Source organism: Ranitomeya imitator, chromosome 1 (genome assembly GCF_032444005.1).
Source record: "Ranitomeya imitator isolate aRanImi1 chromosome 1, aRanImi1.pri, whole genome shotgun sequence".
Taxonomy (NCBI): domain Eukaryota; kingdom Metazoa; phylum Chordata; class Amphibia; order Anura; family Dendrobatidae; genus Ranitomeya; species Ranitomeya imitator.
This window is the reverse complement of record NC_091282.1, coordinates 644,620,239-644,638,287: the sequence shown is the minus strand read 5'-3', so window position 1 is coordinate 644,638,287 and position 18,049 is coordinate 644,620,239. Positions and strand designations below refer to the sequence as shown.

Sequence of the window (18,049 nt, the reverse complement as noted above, 5' to 3'; positions counted from 1 at the left end):
TGTCACGTGCTCAATCGAAGGACGCGCTGTTCCTCGCCGGCCTCCGTACAGGGGAGGCGGAAGTGGCGCTCCGGGAAGATGGGGCTGGCCGTGTTTTTCGGCTGCACCTTTGTGGCCTTCGGGCCGGCGCTGTCGCTGTTTATCCTGACTATCGCCGGGGACCCGCTGAGAGTTATCATCCTGGTGGCTGGGTATGGTAGTCATGGTGCTCTGTGGCGCCTTATTGCTTTGCTTCCTGTTGGATAGGGAATAGTTATAGGAAGGAGCCGATAGTGCTGCTGTGTTATCAGTGTGGTCACAGCAGCACAGAGTGTTTCAGGGGGGCAGAGGGAATATCTGTGAGGTGAGGCATGGAGGATAGTGGTGTGACAGCGGGTGGACGAGTGTGCACAGCAGAACAGAGTGTTTCAGGGGAGGCAGAGGGAATATCTGTGAGGTGAGGCATGGAGGATAGTGGTGTGACAGCGGGTGGACGAGTGTGCACAGCAGCACAGAGTGTTTCAGGTGAGGCATGGAGGATAGTGGTGTGACAGCGGGTGGACGAGTGTGCACAGCAGCACAGAGTGTTTCAGGGGAGGCAGAGGGAATATCTGTGAGGCGAGGCATGGAGGATAGTGGTCTGACAGCGGGTGGACGAGTGTGCACAGCAGCACAGAGTGTTTCAGGGGAGGCAGAGGGAATATCTGTGAGGTGAGGCATGGAGGATAGTGGTCCGACGGGGGGGGGGGGGTGGACGAGTGTGCACAGCAGCACAGAGTGTTTCAGGGGAGGCAGAGGGAATATCTGAGGTGAGGCATGGAGGATAGTGGTCTGACAGCGGGTGGACGAGTGTGCACAGCAGCACAGAGTGTTTCAGGGGAGGCAGAGGGAATATCTGTGAGGTGAGGCATGGAGGACAGTGGTCTGACGGGGGGTGGACGAGTGTGTACAGCGGCACAGAGTGTTTCAGGGGAGGCAGAGGGAATATCTGATGGGACAGGATCAGGGTATGAGGCGAGGCATGGAGGACAGTGGTTTGACGGGGGGGGGGGGGGGGGGGGTGTGGACGAGTGCACAGCGGCACAGAGTGCTTCAGGGGAGGCAGAGGGAATATCTGTGAGGCGAGGCATGGAGGATAGTGATCTGATGGGGGGTGGACGAGTGTGCACAGCAGCACAGCATGTCAGGCTAGGCCTGTTATTGTCAGTGACTGCCCCCAGCCAGCAGAGCTAGGGAGGAGGGGGTCAAATTGAAGAACAAACTATTAGGAGGTAGCAGAGGTTTTTGTACTGTTGTAACTTTATTAGTACCCGATGGTGAACGCTGTGTCATGTGACCTCTCTTCCCCCTCCCGGCAGATCCTTCTTCTGGTTGGTGTCGGTGCTCTTTTCCTCTTTGATCTGGTTTATCTCCGTCCAAGTTAGTGACCGGAATGATTCCCGCCTCCAGTACGGCCTGTTAATATTTGGGGCAGCCATCTCCGTCCTGCTGCAGGAAGCCTTCCGTTACGCCTACTACAGGCTGCTGAAGTAAGTGCCGCTCACCGCTGCTTGCTGTTAGTGAGTGCAAACCTTTTTTTTTTATTACATCCTTTTAAACATTTTATTTCTTTAATAGATATTTTGTAAAATATAGGTAATTTTTTTTATTAGTTCATCCTTGGGGATATGGACCTGCAATCAATGTAGCGCGTGACAACGGGTTCTCTGTGTGCCCCTCTTGCTGGCATGTCAACCTCCTTGTCCCCTCAGATCTCACGGTTTATATGCTGCAGTCAGTAATGATCAGCGGCATCTCAGGGGGTGGACGGCAGGGAACCATACCTTTTTTCATTCCCTTTGTCCACCCCTCACACAGCAACAATCATGGGACCAATCACAAATGAACTTCATCAATCTGTGAACACTAAAATTAGATCCCGCATGGTGCAGAGTAAAAAGGCAGCATGGCGTTGTTCGTGTGGACCGAGCTATGGAGGATTATTACCTCTGACTATTCTCTTCTACAGGAAGGCGGACGAGGGCCTGGCCACCATTAGTGAGGACGGACGATCTCCTATCTCTATCGGGCAGATGGCTTATGGTGAGCAGATGTTACTGCGCTGTAGGATTGTTGCGATCCCTACAATCTGATGTCGCTCCTGCGCTGTAGGGTCGAGGTGATCTCTGTGATCTGATCTCACTCCTGCACTGTAGGCTTGCCGTGATCTGTGATCTGATCTTGCTCCTGCGCTGTAGGATTGGGGTGATCTCGGTCCTGCATTGTGGGATTCAGATGGTCTCCACGATCTGATCTCGCTCCTGCGCTGTAGGATTGGGGTGATCTCTGTGATCTGATCTTGCTCCTGTGCTGTAGGATCAGGGTGATCTGATCTCGCTCCTGCGCTGTAGGATTGGGGTGATCTCGGTCCTGCATTGTGGGATTGGGATGGTCTCCGTGATTGATCTCGCTCATGCGCTGTAGGATGGGAGTGATCTCTGTGATCTGATCTCGCTCCTGCGCTGTAGGATTGGGGTGTTCTTGGTTCTGCATTGTTGGACTGGGATGGTCTCTGTGATCTGATCTTGCTCCTGAGCTTTGGGATCGGGATGGTCTCTGTGATTTGATCTCGCTCCTGCATTGTAGGATTGAGGTGATCTCTGTGATCTGATCTCGCTCCTGCACTGTAGGCTTGGGGTGATCTGTGATCTGATCTTGCTCCTGCGCTGTAGGATTGGGGTGATCTCGCTCCTGCGCTGTAGGATTGGGGTGATCTCTGTGATCTGATCTTGCTCCTGTGCTGTAGGATCGGGGTGATCTCAGTGATCTGATCTTGCTCCTGCGCTGTAGGATTGGGGTGATCTCGGTCCTGCATTGTGGGATTGGGATGGTCTCTGTGATCTGATCTTGCTCCTGTGCTGTAGGATCGGGGTGATCTCAGTGATCTGATCTTGCTCCTGCGCTGTAGGATTGGGGTGATCTCGGTCCTGCATTGTGGGATTGGGATGGTCTCCGTGATTGATCTCGCTCCTGCGCTGTAGGATGGGAGTGATCTCTGTGATCTGATCTCACTCCTGCGCTGTAGGATTGGGGTGATCTCCGTCCTGCATTGTGGGATTGGGATGGTCTCCGTGATTGATCTCGCTCCTGCGCTGTAGGATTGGGTTGTTCTTGGTTCTGCATTGTGGGACTGGGATGGTCTCTGTGATCTGATCTTGCTCCTGAGCTTTGGGATCGGGATGGTCTCTGTGATTTGATCTCGCTCCTGCATTATAGGATTGAGGTGATCTCTGTGATCTGATCTCACTCCTGCGCTGTAGGATTGGGGTGATCTCCGTCCTGCATTGTGGGATTGGGATGGTCTCCGTGATCTGATCTCGCTTCTGCGCTGTAGGATCGGGGTGATCTCTGTGATCTGATCTCGCTCCTGCACTGTAGGCTTGGGGTGATCTGTGATCTGATCTTGCTCCTGCGCTGTAGGATTGGGGTGATCTCTGTGATCTGATCTTGCTCCTGTGCTGTAGGATCGGGGTGATCTCAGTGATCTGATCTTGCTCCTGCGCTGTAGGATTGGGGTGATCTCGGTCCTGCATTGTGGGATTGGGATGGTCTCTGTGATCTGATCTCGCTCCTGCGCTGTAGGATCGGGGTGATCTCTGTGATCTGATCTTGCTCCTGTGCTGTAGGATCGGGGTGATCTCAGTGATCTGATCTTGCTCCTGCGCTGTAGGATTGGGGTGATCTCGGTCCTGCATTGTGGGATTGGGATGGTCTCCGTGATTGATCTCGCTCCTGCGCTGTAGGATGGGAGTGATCTCTGTGATCTGATCTCACTCCTGCGCTGTAGGATTGGGGTGATCTCCGTCCTGCATTGTGGGATTGGGATGGTCTCCGTGATCTGATCTCGCTTCTGCGCTGTAGGATCGGGGTGATCTCTGTGATCTGATCTCGCTCCTGCACTGTAGGCTTGGGGTGATCTGTGATCTGATCTTGCTCCTGCGCTGTAGGATTGGGGTGATCTCTGTGATCTGATCTTGCTCCTGTGCTGTAGGATCGGGGTGATCTCAGTGATCTGATCTTGCTCCTGCGCTGTAGGATTGGGGTGATCTCGGTCCTGCATTGTGGGATTGGGATGGTCTCTGTGATCTGATCTCGCTCCTGCGCTGTAGGATCGGGGTGATCTCTGTGATCTGATCTTGCTCCTGTGCTGTAGGATCGGGGTGATCTCAGTGATCTGATCTCACTCCTGCGCTGTAGGATTGGGGTGATCTCCGTCCTGCATTGTGGGATTGGGATGGTCTCCGTGATTGATCTCGCTCCTGCGCTGTAGGATGGGAGTGATCTCTGTGATCTGATCTCGCTCCTGCGCTGTAGGATTGGGTTGTTCTTGGTTCTGCATTGTGGGACTGGGATGGTCTCTGTGATCTGATCTTGCTCCTGAGCTTTGGGATCGGGATGGTCTCTGTGATTTGATCTCGCTCCTGCATTATAGGATTGAGGTGATCTCTGTGATCTGATCTCACTCCTGCGCTGTAGGATTGGGGTGATCTCGGTCCTTCATTGTGGGATTGGGATGGTCTCCGTGATCTGATCTCGCTTCTGCGCTGTAGGATCGGGGTGATCTCTGTGATCTGATCTCGCTCCTGCGCTGTAGGATCGGGGTGATCTGATCTCGCTCCTGCGTTGTAGGATCAGGGTGATCTCTGTGATCTGATCTCGCTCCTGCGCTGTAGGATCGGGGTGATCTCTGTGATCTAATCTCGCTTTGGTGTTTTTTTTTTTTTTTTTTTAGTGTCCGGCTTCTCGTTTGGTATCATCAGCGGAGTCTTCTCCGTCATTAATATCTTGGCAGACGCTGTTGGCCCCGGCATTGTGGGCATCCATGGAGATTCACAGTATTATTTTCTAACTTCAGGTAAGGGTTATCTGAAATGACAGCAGAGAGGAGGAGCACCCACAGGGAAGGAGAGCTCCATATCCTCCAGACTGAACAGACTAAATATATGAACGGGGGGGGGGGGGGGGGGGGGCGGGTCAGAGGGGTCCCTGTTTTAACTCATCAGCATTCCACAGTCATATTGTGGGGGAGCAGATGAGGTGGGAGAGGGACCCCCGTGTCTAACTGTAAAGATGCCACGGCCACTTTTGAACCTGAGCCAGGTTCGGAGACCTCTGTGATCGGAAAGTGGGTGTATGTAATAAGTGCGGGTCCAATAACTGGGATCCTAAGGTCAGCAGTGCCACAATAGCACTGGTCTTGCCCATGTGTGGTCACCTCTCCAGCCTGCTTCTGTTATCTGATAAGATGTCTGTGGCAGATCCTATTAAATACCCATGTAATGATCGGCATTGCTTCCCAACAGCGTTCCTGACTATGGCGATTGTATTCCTGCACACCTTCTGGGGAATCATTTTCTTTGCAGCCTGTGAAAAGCGGAAACCATTCCACATTGTCGGGGTGGTCCTGAGCCACCTGATTACCTCTGGGTTGGTGAGTCTGGCACCGTGCTACGCTCGCAGTGGCTGTCAGGAGGACATGTTGGGAGTTGTAGTTTTACAACTGCTGCAGAGCTGCTGGGGATGTTTTCTTTCTCATTTCCTTTTTACTTTGTGGCAGACGTTCCTGAACCCATGGTATGAGGCCAGCCTGATCCCTATATACGTCATCACACTGGGCATGGGAATATGGGCCTTTGTGGCCGCCGGAGGCAACCACCACAACATACGCAAATGCCTTGCTTGTAAGTACTGCGATTTTTTAAAAAGCTCATAACATTTTGCATAGAATTGACAGCTTAGCCCTTAAATGACAACGAGATCTGCGTTGCTGTCTCTTCTCTGGATATAGAGGAAATGGGTATTAAAAATAAAATATATTTATCTATATATATTTATCAGTAAATAGAAAATGTCTAAAAAAAATATATCCAGGCCGTCTTTTATTTATTTTATTTATTTTTGTTCTTCCTGATGTTTTGGATGATAAATAAAAATAAAAAAAATATATATACAACGTATATATTATATTGAGAATAAATATATATTATATTAAGAATATAATAAATATATAAATGTAATACATTAAATATAATTAATAATAAAACAAAAAAATTATAAGAAAAAAAATGTCTTCCCCCAACCTCACCACATAAATATCGAATATCACTGATAAAGTAGGCAAAGGGACAATGAAGTGAAAATGTAAAGCTTGAATTTGCATTGTTAACCAGACTGGGCTGGCGGCCTTCCCCGCTGTCAATCCTGAAGCGGAGGGCCACGCAGAAGAGCCACAGTCTGTAGGTGCTCTGCTTACACAGGTGGCCCCCTCCCCACCACACACACGTTTTCTGCAGCCCTTTAGTTTTGCAGGATAAGCCTGCGCCCGAGCCGCTTGTGGCTTAAGAGGTAAAACAGAAACTGTTTTGTTTCTGCAGGCAAACGGCAAGAGAGTAACCAGGTTATGGTCTATTCTGCTCTCCAGGTGCCCAATGAGGACTGAGGCCCGCGCTCAGCTGCCGTGCAGCCACCTACAGACATTAACTGAGTCACCATTCAAGTGCTCGACTCTCCCAGAAGCCGGCCTCCACCCCTCCCCCGCTGTTTTCTGTTCTGTTGTCCCCCTCATCCATGAAGATAAGACAGACCCCCAACCATCACCTCCTATTGGCATTTTCTTCAGTTGGCGTCCTGCTCCTTCCGTCCTGGCCGCCGGCTCTGGGCCTACTCAGGCTGTGGGGGCAATCTGGAATTGCTCATCATGTTGAATCCGCCAGTCCGTGGGCTGGTCTACTACCACTGGGATCCTCAACCGGTCTACGGCTTTTGTTTTCCATCTGTGCCATATTTTCTCCATCTGTGACAATTTTGGTTTTCATCCGTGCCACTTTGTTTTGTTTCATCTGTGACATTTTTTTTTTTGCGTCCATGACATTAATTTGTTTTCATCCGTGACAGTGAGTGGAGAAAGGTTCACTTGAAGAAAACTGATCTGTGGACCTTTTAAACCGTCTATTAATCCGTTTTTGCTTTTTTTTTTATACCTATACATCTGTGGAGATTTAACTACTACTACCCTCATTTTACTGAACTATGATCACTCCGCACTGACGTATTAACAGTACTTACCGAACCTCAGCGATGGGTCAGGATCTATTCTGGAGCCGTATCCTATATTTTTTTTTTTATCTGTAGCTGCTTGGTATATACCATATATATTTTCTTTTTTTTATTATTTTGGAATTGGCTGTAAATATAAAAGGGCGCCATCTAAAAACCGAAAGAGGGAACAAACGCCCTTACTCGGCTGCGTATGTAGCCTACGGTTTATTGTAAATGCTTTGCATTACTGTTTCGTACCAGTTTTGAGTTTTTTGTGTTTTCTCCTCCACTCCCAGCCAAAGCTGCTTTCAAACTCCTATTGGGAGCAGAAAACCACTTAGCTCCACCCACCGGTCACGTGACTTGAGAGCAGAGCTTGGGTTGAACAACTGTCACCTGAGCTCCCACCATACACTACTTTTTTTGGTGTACCTTTGGTTGGGAATGGAGAAGAAAATGTCATTACTAGAGAAATAAAGCGAAGAGATGCTTGATGTTTTAGGCAGATTTTTACCTGGAAATTGAGAAGTGGAGTTTACCTTTAAATTGTGTTTGGAGAGGAGTATTGGCGCCAGTTAGAAAGCAGGCAGTTGAAGCCACACCCACGTGGGGGCGGAGTTTTCAAGTAGCGTAATTGGCTTGAAGGCTTTTGACATGAATATTAATGGAATTATGAGTAAATTGCATTTTTAAAAGCAAAATCGTTCAGTTATATTAAAGCCCCGCCCCTTTGAAGTGGGCGTGGTTATGTCTGCATGCGGAGGCCAGATAATAGTGGAGGTTTACTGCTGCGGAGATGCTTGGTTATAGGTGTGTCTGTAATACAGGGCCTTAAAGGTGTAGATTAATCCCCAGCTATAGAAGCAGCCATTTTGGAGGCTGAAGACCCTTTTATGACTTCCCCCTAGCATCCGTTAGACTCAATGGATGCCTCTGTAAAATGTGTCTACGATACCACAGAGAATAAAATAAGTGTCTCAAGAAAATTGAGTATCCCTTTAAGACCATGAGTACAGTTTAGACTTTTTATTTGGCGGATCACATTTAAAGGGGTTGTCCACCCATGAAGGATAGCTGACGTTCCGTGGTACCCGTTATTGCCATTCAGGCAGATATCTGAAACTGTCTTAGTTGCCCATAGCAACCACTCACATGTGCGACTTTCAAATTTCCTGAGAATATGATTGGTTGCTGTGGGCAACAGGTTTTTTCTTTTTGACAGTTTGAAATCTCTTCCGATTACCGTCCTCCACAGGGAGAGATGCTTTTGGCAAATGAAGAAAGCTGTATTAAAAATGTGCATATGGACAATCCCTTTAAGCCTCCAGGTTCCAGTGAACTGCAGGCTACATGGGCCCTATTCCAGCTGCCACGTACATGTCTTAGGTTTTTTTTTTATTATTATTATTATTATTATTATCTTTGAAGAAATCCAAAGACTTTTTGTTGTAGTTTTTCCGCAGCCAATATCCGACTATGCATTGCAGGGTCTACGGCCTCGTCCTGTCAGCAGCGAATGAACATGTACAAAGCGATCACTACTGTTTATACAGTCCTGCAATACATTTCTCCAATAAAGACACAGTTCTTGGTTATGTCAGTGTATTTATATATGTGCAATTCCGGGGCAACTCGGCAATGAATGTACACGGCAGAATGGTGAGTGCAGCTCTAGACTGTAATACAGGATCAGTGATGAAATGTATGTACACAGTGACTGCACCAGCAGAATAGGGAGTGCAGATCTGGAGTATAATACAGGATGTAACTCAGGATCAGTAATGTAATGTATGTACACAGTGACTGCACCAGCAGAATAGTGAGTGCAGCTGTGGAGTATAATACAGGATGTAACTCAGGATCAGTACAGGATCAGTAATGTAATGTATGTACACAGTGACTGCACCAGCAGAATAGGGAGTGCAGATCTGGAGTATAATACAGGATGTAACTCAGGATCAGTAATGTAATGTATGTACACAGTGACTGCACCAGCAGAATAGTGAGTGCAGATCTGGAGTATAATACAGGATGTAACTCAGGATCAGTAATGTAATGTATGTACACAGTGACTGCACCAGCAGAATAGTGAGTGCAGCTCTGGAGTATAATACAGGATGTAACTCAGGATCAGTAATGTAATGTATGTACACAGTGTCTGCACCAGCAGAATAGTGAGCGCTGCTCTGTAGTATAATACAGGATGTAACTCAGTATCAGTAATGTAATGTATGTACACAGTGACTGCACCAGCAGAATAGGGAGTGCAGATCTGGAGTATAATACAGGATGTAACTCAGGATCAGTAATGTAATGTATGTACACAGTGTCTGCACCAGCAGAATAGTGAGCGCAGCTCTGTAGTATAATACAGGATGTAACTCAGTATCAGTAATGTAATGTATGTACACAGTGACTGCACCAGCAGAATAGGGAGTGCAGATCTGGGGTATAATACAGGATGTAACTCAGGATCAGTAATGTAATGTATGTACACAGTGACTGCACCAGCAGAATAGGGAGTACAGATCTGGAGTATAATACAGGATGTAACTCAGGATCAGTAATGTAATGTATGTACACAGTGACTGCACCAGCAGAATAGTGAGTGCAGCTCTGGGGTATAATACAGGATGTAACTCAGGATCAGAACAAGATCAGTAATGCAATGTATGTACACAGTGACTGCACCAGCAGGATAGTGAGTGCAGCTCTGGAGTATAATACGGGATGTAACTCAGGATCAGTACAGGATCAGTAATGTAATGTATGTACACAGTGACTGCACCAGCAGGATAGTGAGTGCAGCTCTGGAGTATAATACTGGATGTAACTCAGGATCAGTACAGGATCAGTAATGTAATGTATTTACACAGTGACTGCACCAGCAGAATAGTGAGTGCAGCTCTGGAGTATAATACTGGATGTAACTCAGGATCAGTAATGTAATGTATGTACACAGTGACTGCACCAGCAGAATAGTGAGTGCAGCTCTGGAGTATAATACAGGATGTAACTCAGGAACAGTACAGGATCAGTAATGTAATGTATTTACACAGTGACTGCACCAGCAGAATAGTGAGTGCAGCTCTGGGGTATAATACAGGATGTAACTCGGGATCAGTACAGGATCAGTAATGTAATGTATGTGCACAGTGACTGCACCAGCAGAATAGGGAGTGCAGCTCTGGAGTATAATACAGGATGTAACTCAGGATCAGTACAGGATCAGTAATGTAATGTATGTACACAGTGACTGCACCAGCAGAATAGGGAGTGCAGCTCTGGAGTATAATACAGGATGTAACTCAGGATCAGTACAGGATCAGTAATGTAATGTATGTACACAGTGACTGCACCAGCAGAATAGGGAGTGCAGCTCTGGAGTATAATACAGGATGTAACTCAGGATCAGTACAGGATCAGTAATGTAATGTATTTACACAGTGACTGCACCAGCAGAATAGTGAGTGCAGCTCTGGGGTATAATACAGGATGTAACTCAGGATCACTACAGGATCAGTAATGTAATGTATGTACACAGTGACTGCACCAGCAGAATAGGGAGTGCAGCTCTGGAGTATAATACAGGATGTAACTCAGGATCAGTACAGGATCAGTAATGTATTTACGCAGTGACTGCACCAGCAGAATAGGGAGTGCAGCTCTGGAGTATAATACAGGATGTAACTCAGGATCAATACAGGATCAGTAATGTATGTACACAGTGACTGCACCAGCAGAATAGGGAGTGCAGCTCTGGAGTATAATACAGGATGTAACTCAGGATCAGTACAGGATCAGTAATGTATGTACACAGTGACTGCACCAGCAGAATAGTGAGTGCAGCTCTGGAGTATAATACAGGATGTAACTCAGGATCAGTAATGTAATGTATGTACAGAGTGACTGCACCAGCAGAATAGTGAGTGCAGCTCTGGAGTATAATACAGGATGTAACTCAGGATCAGTACAGGATCAGTAATGTAATGTATGTACACAGTGACTGCACCAGCAGAATAGTGAGTGCAGCTCTGGGGTATGATACAGGATGTAACTCAGGATCAGTAATGTATGTACACAGTGACTGCACCAGCAGAATAGTGAGTGCAGGTCTGGGGTATAATACAGGATGTAACTGAGGATCAGTACTAGATCAGTAATGTATGTACACAGTGACTGCAGCTCTGGAGTATAATACAGGATGTAACTCAGGATCAGTACAAGATCAGTAATGTAATGTATGTACACAGTGACTGCACCAGCAGAATAGTGAGTGCAGCTCTGGAGTATAATACAGGATGTAACTCAGGATCAGTACAGGATCAGTAATGTAATGTATGTACACAGTGACTGCACCAGCAGAATAGTGAGTGCAGCTCTAGGGTATAATACAGGATGTAACTCAGGATCAGTAATGTAATGTATGTACACAGTGACTGCACCAGCAGAATAGTGAGTGCAGCTCTGGGGTATAATACAGGATGTAACTCAGGATCACTACAGGATCAGTAATGTAATATATATACACAGTGACTCCACCAGCAGAATAGTGAGTGCAGCTCTGGAGTATAATACAGGATGTAACTCAGGATCAGTACAGGATCAGTAATGTAATATATATACACAGTGACTCCACCAGCAGAATAGTGAGTGCAGCTCTGGAGTATAATACAGGATGTAACTCAGGATCAGTACAGGATCAGTAATGTATGTACACAGTGACTGCACCAGCAGAATAGTGAGTGCAGCTCTGGAGTATAATACAGGATATAACTCAGGATCAGTACAGGATCAGTAATGTAATATATATTCACAGTGACTCCACCAGAGCAGAATAGTGAGTGCACCTCTGGAGTATAATACAGGATGTAACTCAGGATCAGTACAGGATCAGTAATGTAATGTATATACACAGTGACTGCACCAGCAGAATAGTGAGTGCAGCTCTGGAGTATAATACAGGATGTAACTCAGGATCAGTACAGGATCAGTAATGTATGTACACAGTGACTGCACCAGCAGAATAGTTAGTGCAACTCTGGGGTATAATACAGGATGTAACTGAGGATCAGTACAAGATCAGTAATGTATGTACACAGTGACTGCACCAGCAGAATAGTGAGTGCAGCTCTGGTGTATAATACAGGATGTAACCCAGGATCAGTATAGGATCAGTAATGTATGTACTCAGTGACTGCACCAGCAGAATATTGAGTGCAGCTCTGGGGTATAATACAGGATGTAGCTCAGGATCAGTACAGGGTCAGTAATGTAATGTATTTACACAGTGACTGCACCAGCAGAATAGTGAGTGCAGCTCTGGAGTATAATACAGGATGTAACTCAGGATCAGTACAGGGTCAGTAATGTAATGTATGTACACAGTGTCTCCTCCAGCAGAATAGTGAGTGCAGCTCTGGTTTATAATATAGGATGTAACTCAGGATCAGTACAGGATCAGTAATGTAATGTATGTACACAGTGACTGCATCGGCAGAATAGTTAGTGCAACTCTGGGGTATAATACAGGATGTAACTGAGGATCAGTACAAGATCAGTAATGTATGTACACAGTGACTGCACCAGCAGAATAGTGAGTGCAGCTCTGGAGTATAATACAGGATGTAACTCAGGATCAGTACAGGATCAGTAATGTAATATATATTCACAGTGACTCCACCAGCAGAATAGTGAGTGCAGCTCTGGAGTATAATACAGGATGTAACATAGGATCAGTACAGGATCAGTAATGTATGTACACAGTGACTGCACCAGCAGAATAGTGAGTGCAGCTCTGGAGTATAATACAGGATGTAACTCAGGATCAGTACAGGATCAGTAATGTATATACACAGTGACTCCTCCAGCAGAATAGTGAGTGCAGCTCTGGAGTATAATACAGGATGTAACTCCGGATCAGTACAGGATCAGTAATGTAATGTATGTACACAGTGACTGCACCAGCAGAATAGTGAGTGCAGCTCTGGAGTATAATACAGGATGTAACTCAGGATCAGTACAGGATCAGTAATGTATGTACACAGTGACTGCACCAGCAGAATAGTGAGTGCAGCTCTGGAGTATAATACAGGATGTAACTCAGGATCAGTACAGGATCAGTAATGTAATGTATGTACACAGTGACTGCACCAGCAGAATAGTGAGTGCAGCTCTGGTGTATAATACAGGATGTAACTCAGGATCAGTATAGGATCAGTAATGTATGTACTCAGTGACTGCACGAGCAGAATAGTGAGTGCAACTCTGGGGTATAATACAGGATGTAACTCAGGATCAGTACATGATCAGTAATGTAATGTATGTACACAGTGACTCCTCCAGCAGAATAGTAAGTGCAGCTCTGGTTTATAATACAGGATGTAACTCAGGATCAGTAATGTAATGTATGTACACAGTGACTGCACCAGCAGAATAGTGAGTGCAGCTCTGGAGTATAATACAGGATGTAACTCAGGATCAGTACATGATCAGTAATGTAATGTATGTACACAGTGACTGCACCAGCAGAATAGTGAGTGCAGCTCTGGTGTATAATACAGGATGTAACCCAGGATCAGTATAGGATCAGTAATGTATGTACTCAGTGACTGCACCAGCAGAATAGTGAGTGCAGCTCTGGGGTATAATACAGGATGTAGGTCAGGATCAGTATAGGATCAGTAATGTATGTACTCAGTGACTGTACCAGCAGAATAGTGAGTGCATCTCTGGGGTATAATACAGGATGTAACTCAGGATCAGTATAGGATCAGTAATGTATGTACACAGTGACTGCACCAGCAGAATAGTGAGTGCAGCTCTGGGGTATAATACAGGATGTAACTCAGGATCAGTACAGGATCAGTAATGTATATACACAGTGACTCCTCCAGCAGAATAGTGAGGGCAGCTCTGGTTTATAATACAGGATGTAACTCAGGATCAGTACAGGATCAGTAATGTAATGTATGTACACAGTGACTCCATCGGCAGAATAGTGAGTGCAGCTCTGGGGTATAATACAGGATGTAACTCAGGATCAGTAATGTAATGTATGCACACAGTGACTGCACCAGAAGAATAGTGAGTGCAGCTCTGGAGTATAATACAGGATGTAACTCAGGATCAGGACAGGATCAGTAATGTAATGTATGCACACAGTGACTGCACCAGCAGAATAGTGAGTGCAGCTCTGGAGTATAATACAGGATGTAACTCAGGATCAGTAATGTATGTACACAGTGACTGCACCAGCAGAATAGTGAGTGCAGCTCTGGAGTATAATACAGGATGTAACTCAGGATCAGTAATGTAATGTATGTACACAGTGACTGCACCAGCAGAATAGTGAGTGCAGGTCTGGGGTATAATACAGGATGTAACTGAGGATCAGTACAAGATCAGTAATGTATGTACACAGTGACTGCACCAGCAGAATAGTGAGTGCAGCTCTGGGGTATGATACAGGATGTAACTCAGGATCAGTAATGTATGTACACAGTGACTGCACCAGCAGAATAGTGAGTGCAGCTCTGGAGTATATAATACAGGATGTAACTCAGGATCAGTAATGTAATGTATGTACACAGTGACTGCACCAGCAGAATAGTGAGTGCAGGTCTGGGGTATAATACAGGATGTAACTGAGGATCAGTACAAGATCAGTAATGTATGTACACAGTGACTGCACCAGCAGAATAGTGAGTGCAGCTCTGGAGTATAATACAGGATGTAACTCAGGATCAGTACAGGATCAGTAATGTAATGTATGTACACAGTGACTGCACCAGCAGAATAGTGAGTGCAGCTCTGGGGTATAATACAGGATGTAACTCAGGATCAGTAATGTAATGTATGTACACAGTGACTGCACCAGCAGAATAGTGAGTGCAGCTCTGGGGTATAATACAGGATGTAACTCAGGATCAGTAATGTAATGTATGTAAACAGTGACTGCACCAGCAGAATAGTGAGTGCAGCTCTGGAGTATAATACAGGATGTAACTCAGGATCAGTAATGTATGTACACAGTGACTGCACCAGCAGAATAGTGAGTGCAACTCTGGGGTATAATACAGGATGTAACTGAGGATCAGTACAAGATCAGTAATGTATGTACACAGTGACTGCACCAGCAGAATAGTGAGTGCAGCTCTGGGGTATAATACAGGATGTAACTCAGGATCAGTACAGGATCAGTAATGTAATATATATACACAGTGACTCCACCAGCAGAATAGTGAGTGCAGCTCTGGAGTATAATACAGGATGTAACTCAGGATCAGTAATGTATGTACACAGTGACTGCACCAGCAGAATAGTGAGTGCAGCTCTGGGGTATAATACAGGATGTAACTCAGGATCAGTAATGTAATGTATGTACACAGTGACTGCACCAGCAGAATAGTGAGTGCAGCTCTGGAGTATAATACAGGATGTAACTCAGGATCAGTACAGGATCAGTAATGTATGTACACAGTGACTGCACCAGCAGAATAGTGAGTGCAGCTCTGGAGTATAATACAGGATGTAACTCCGGATCAGTACATGATCAGTAATGTAATGTATGTACACAGTGACTGCACCAGCAGAATAGTGAGTGCAGCTCTGGTGTATAATACAGGATGTAACCCAGGATCAGTATAGGATCAGTAATGTATGTACTCAGTGACTGCACCAGCAGAATATTGAGTGCAGCTCTGGGGTATAATACAGGATGTAACTCAGGATCAGTAATGTAATGTATGTAAACAGTGACTGCACCAGCAGAATAGTGAGTGCAGCTCTGGAGTATAATACAGGATGTAACTCAGGATCAGTAATGTATGTACACAGTGACTGCACCAGCAGAATAGTGAGTGCAACTCTGGGGTATAATACAGGATGTAACTGAGGATCAGTACAAGATCAGTAATGTATGTACACAGTGACTGCACCAGCAGAATAGTGAGTGCAGCTCTGGGGTATAATACAGGATGTAACTCAGGATCAGTACAGGATCAGTAATGTAATATATATACACAGTGACTCCACCAGCAGAATAGTGAGTGCAGCTCTGGAGTATAATACAGGATGTAACTCAGGATCAGTAATGTATGTACACAGTGACTGCACCAGCAGAATAGTGAGTGCAGCTCTGGGGTATAATACAGGATGTAACTCAGGATCAGTAATGTAATGTATGTACACAGTGACTGCACCAGCAGAATAGTGAGTGCAGCTCTGGAGTATAATACAGGATGTAACTCAGGATCAGTACAGGATCAGTAATGTATGTACACAGTGACTGCACCAGCAGAATAGTGAGTGCAGCTCTGGAGTATAATACAGGATGTAACTCCGGATCAGTACATGATCAGTAATGTAATGTATGTACACAGTGACTGCACCAGCAGAATAGTGAGTGCAGCTCTGGTGTATAATACAGGATGTAACCCAGGATCAGTATAGGATCAGTAATGTATGTACTCAGTGACTGCACCAGCAGAATATTGAGTGCAGCTCTGGGGTATAATACAGGATGTAGCTCAGGATCAGTACAGGGTCAGTAATGTAATGTATGTACACAGTGACTGCACCAGCAGAATAGTGAGTGCAGCTCTGGAGTATAATACAGGATGTAACTCAGGATCAGTACAGGGTCAGTAATGTAATGTATGTACACAGTGTCTCCTCCAGCAGAATAGTGAGTGCAGCTCTGGTTTATAATATAGGATGTAACTCAGGATCAGTACAGGATCAGTAATGTAATGTATGTACACAGTGACTGCATCGGCAGAATAGTTTGTGCAGCTCTGGGGTATAATACAGGATGTAACTGAGGATCAGTACAAGATCAGTAATGTAATGTATGTACACAGTGACTGCACCAGCAGAATAGTGAGTGCAGCTCTGGAGTATAATACAGGATGTAACTCAGGATCAGTACAGGATCAGTAATGTAATATATATTCACAGTGACTCCACCAGCAGAATAGTGAGTGCAGCTCTGGAGTATAATACAGGATGTAACTCAGGATCAGTAATGTATGTACACAGTGACTGCACCAGCAGAATAGTGAGTGCAGCTCTGGAGTATAATACAGGAGGTAACTCAGGATCAGTACAGGATCAGTAATGTATGTACACAGTGACTGCACCAGCAGAATAGTGAGTGCAGCTCTGGAGTATAATACAGGATGTAACTCAGGATCAGTAATGTAATATATATTCACAGTGACTCCACCAGAGCAGAATAGTGAGTGCAGCTCTGGAGTATAATACAGGATGTAACTCAGGATCAGTACAGGATCAGTAATGTAATGTATGTACACAGTGACTGCACCAGCAGAATAGTGAGTGCAGCTCTGGTGTATAATACAGGATGTAACTCAGGATCAGTATAGGATCAGTAATGTATGTACTCAGTGACTGCACGAGCAGAATAGTGAGTGCAACTCTGGGGTATAATACAGGATGTAACTCAGGATCAGTACATGATCAGTAATGTAATGTATGTACACAGTGACTCCTCCAGCAGAATAGTAAGTGCAGCTCTGGTTTATAATACAGGATGTAACTCAGAATCAGTAATGTAATGTATGTACACAGTGACTGCACCAGCAGAATAGTGAGTGCAGCTCTGGAGTATAATACAGGATGTAACTCGGGATCAGTACATGATCAGTAATGTAATGTATGTACACAGTGACTGCACCAGCAGAATAGTGAGTGCAGCTCTGGTGTATAATACAGGATGTAACCCAGGATCAGTATAGGATCAGTAATGTATGTACCCAGTGACTGCACCAGCAGAATAGTGAGTGCAGCTCTGGGGTATAATACAGGATGTAGCTCAGGATCAGTACAGGATCAGTAATGTATGTACTCAGTGACTGTACCAGCAGAATAGTGAGTGCAGCTCTGGGGTATAATACAGGATGTAACTCAGGATCAGTATAGGATCAGTAATGTATGTACACAGTGACTGCACCAGCAGAATAGTGAGTGC

At 45.6% G+C, this 18,049-nt stretch overlaps 1 protein-coding gene across 3 annotated transcripts in view; it reads left to right on the top strand.

Annotated features, from left to right (window-relative positions):
- Positions 1 to 51: 51 nt before the first annotated feature.
- APH1A (aph-1 homolog A, gamma-secretase subunit) overlaps positions 52 to 18,049 on the top strand; it is a 73,532-nt gene continuing 55,534 nt past the window's right edge. Inside the window, exons 1-7 of one of the 3 annotated variants that reach the window (XM_069728035.1) lie at positions 52 to 191; positions 1,338 to 1,508; positions 1,988 to 2,061; positions 4,751 to 4,873; positions 5,322 to 5,449; positions 5,576 to 5,699; positions 6,440 to 8,651. In XM_069728035.1, coding sequence (XP_069584136.1) covers positions 79 to 191; positions 1,338 to 1,508; positions 1,988 to 2,061; positions 4,751 to 4,873; positions 5,322 to 5,449; positions 5,576 to 5,699; positions 6,440 to 6,450 — 744 coding nt within the window. In that variant the 5' untranslated portion in view covers positions 52 to 78 and the 3' untranslated portion in view covers positions 6,451 to 8,651. Of the gene's footprint in view, positions 192 to 1,337; positions 1,509 to 1,987; positions 2,062 to 4,750; positions 4,874 to 5,321; positions 5,450 to 5,575; positions 5,700 to 6,392; positions 8,652 to 18,049 lie in introns of those variants that run through there. The other 2 variants (XM_069728013.1, XM_069728024.1) reach the window with 2 other exon arrangements.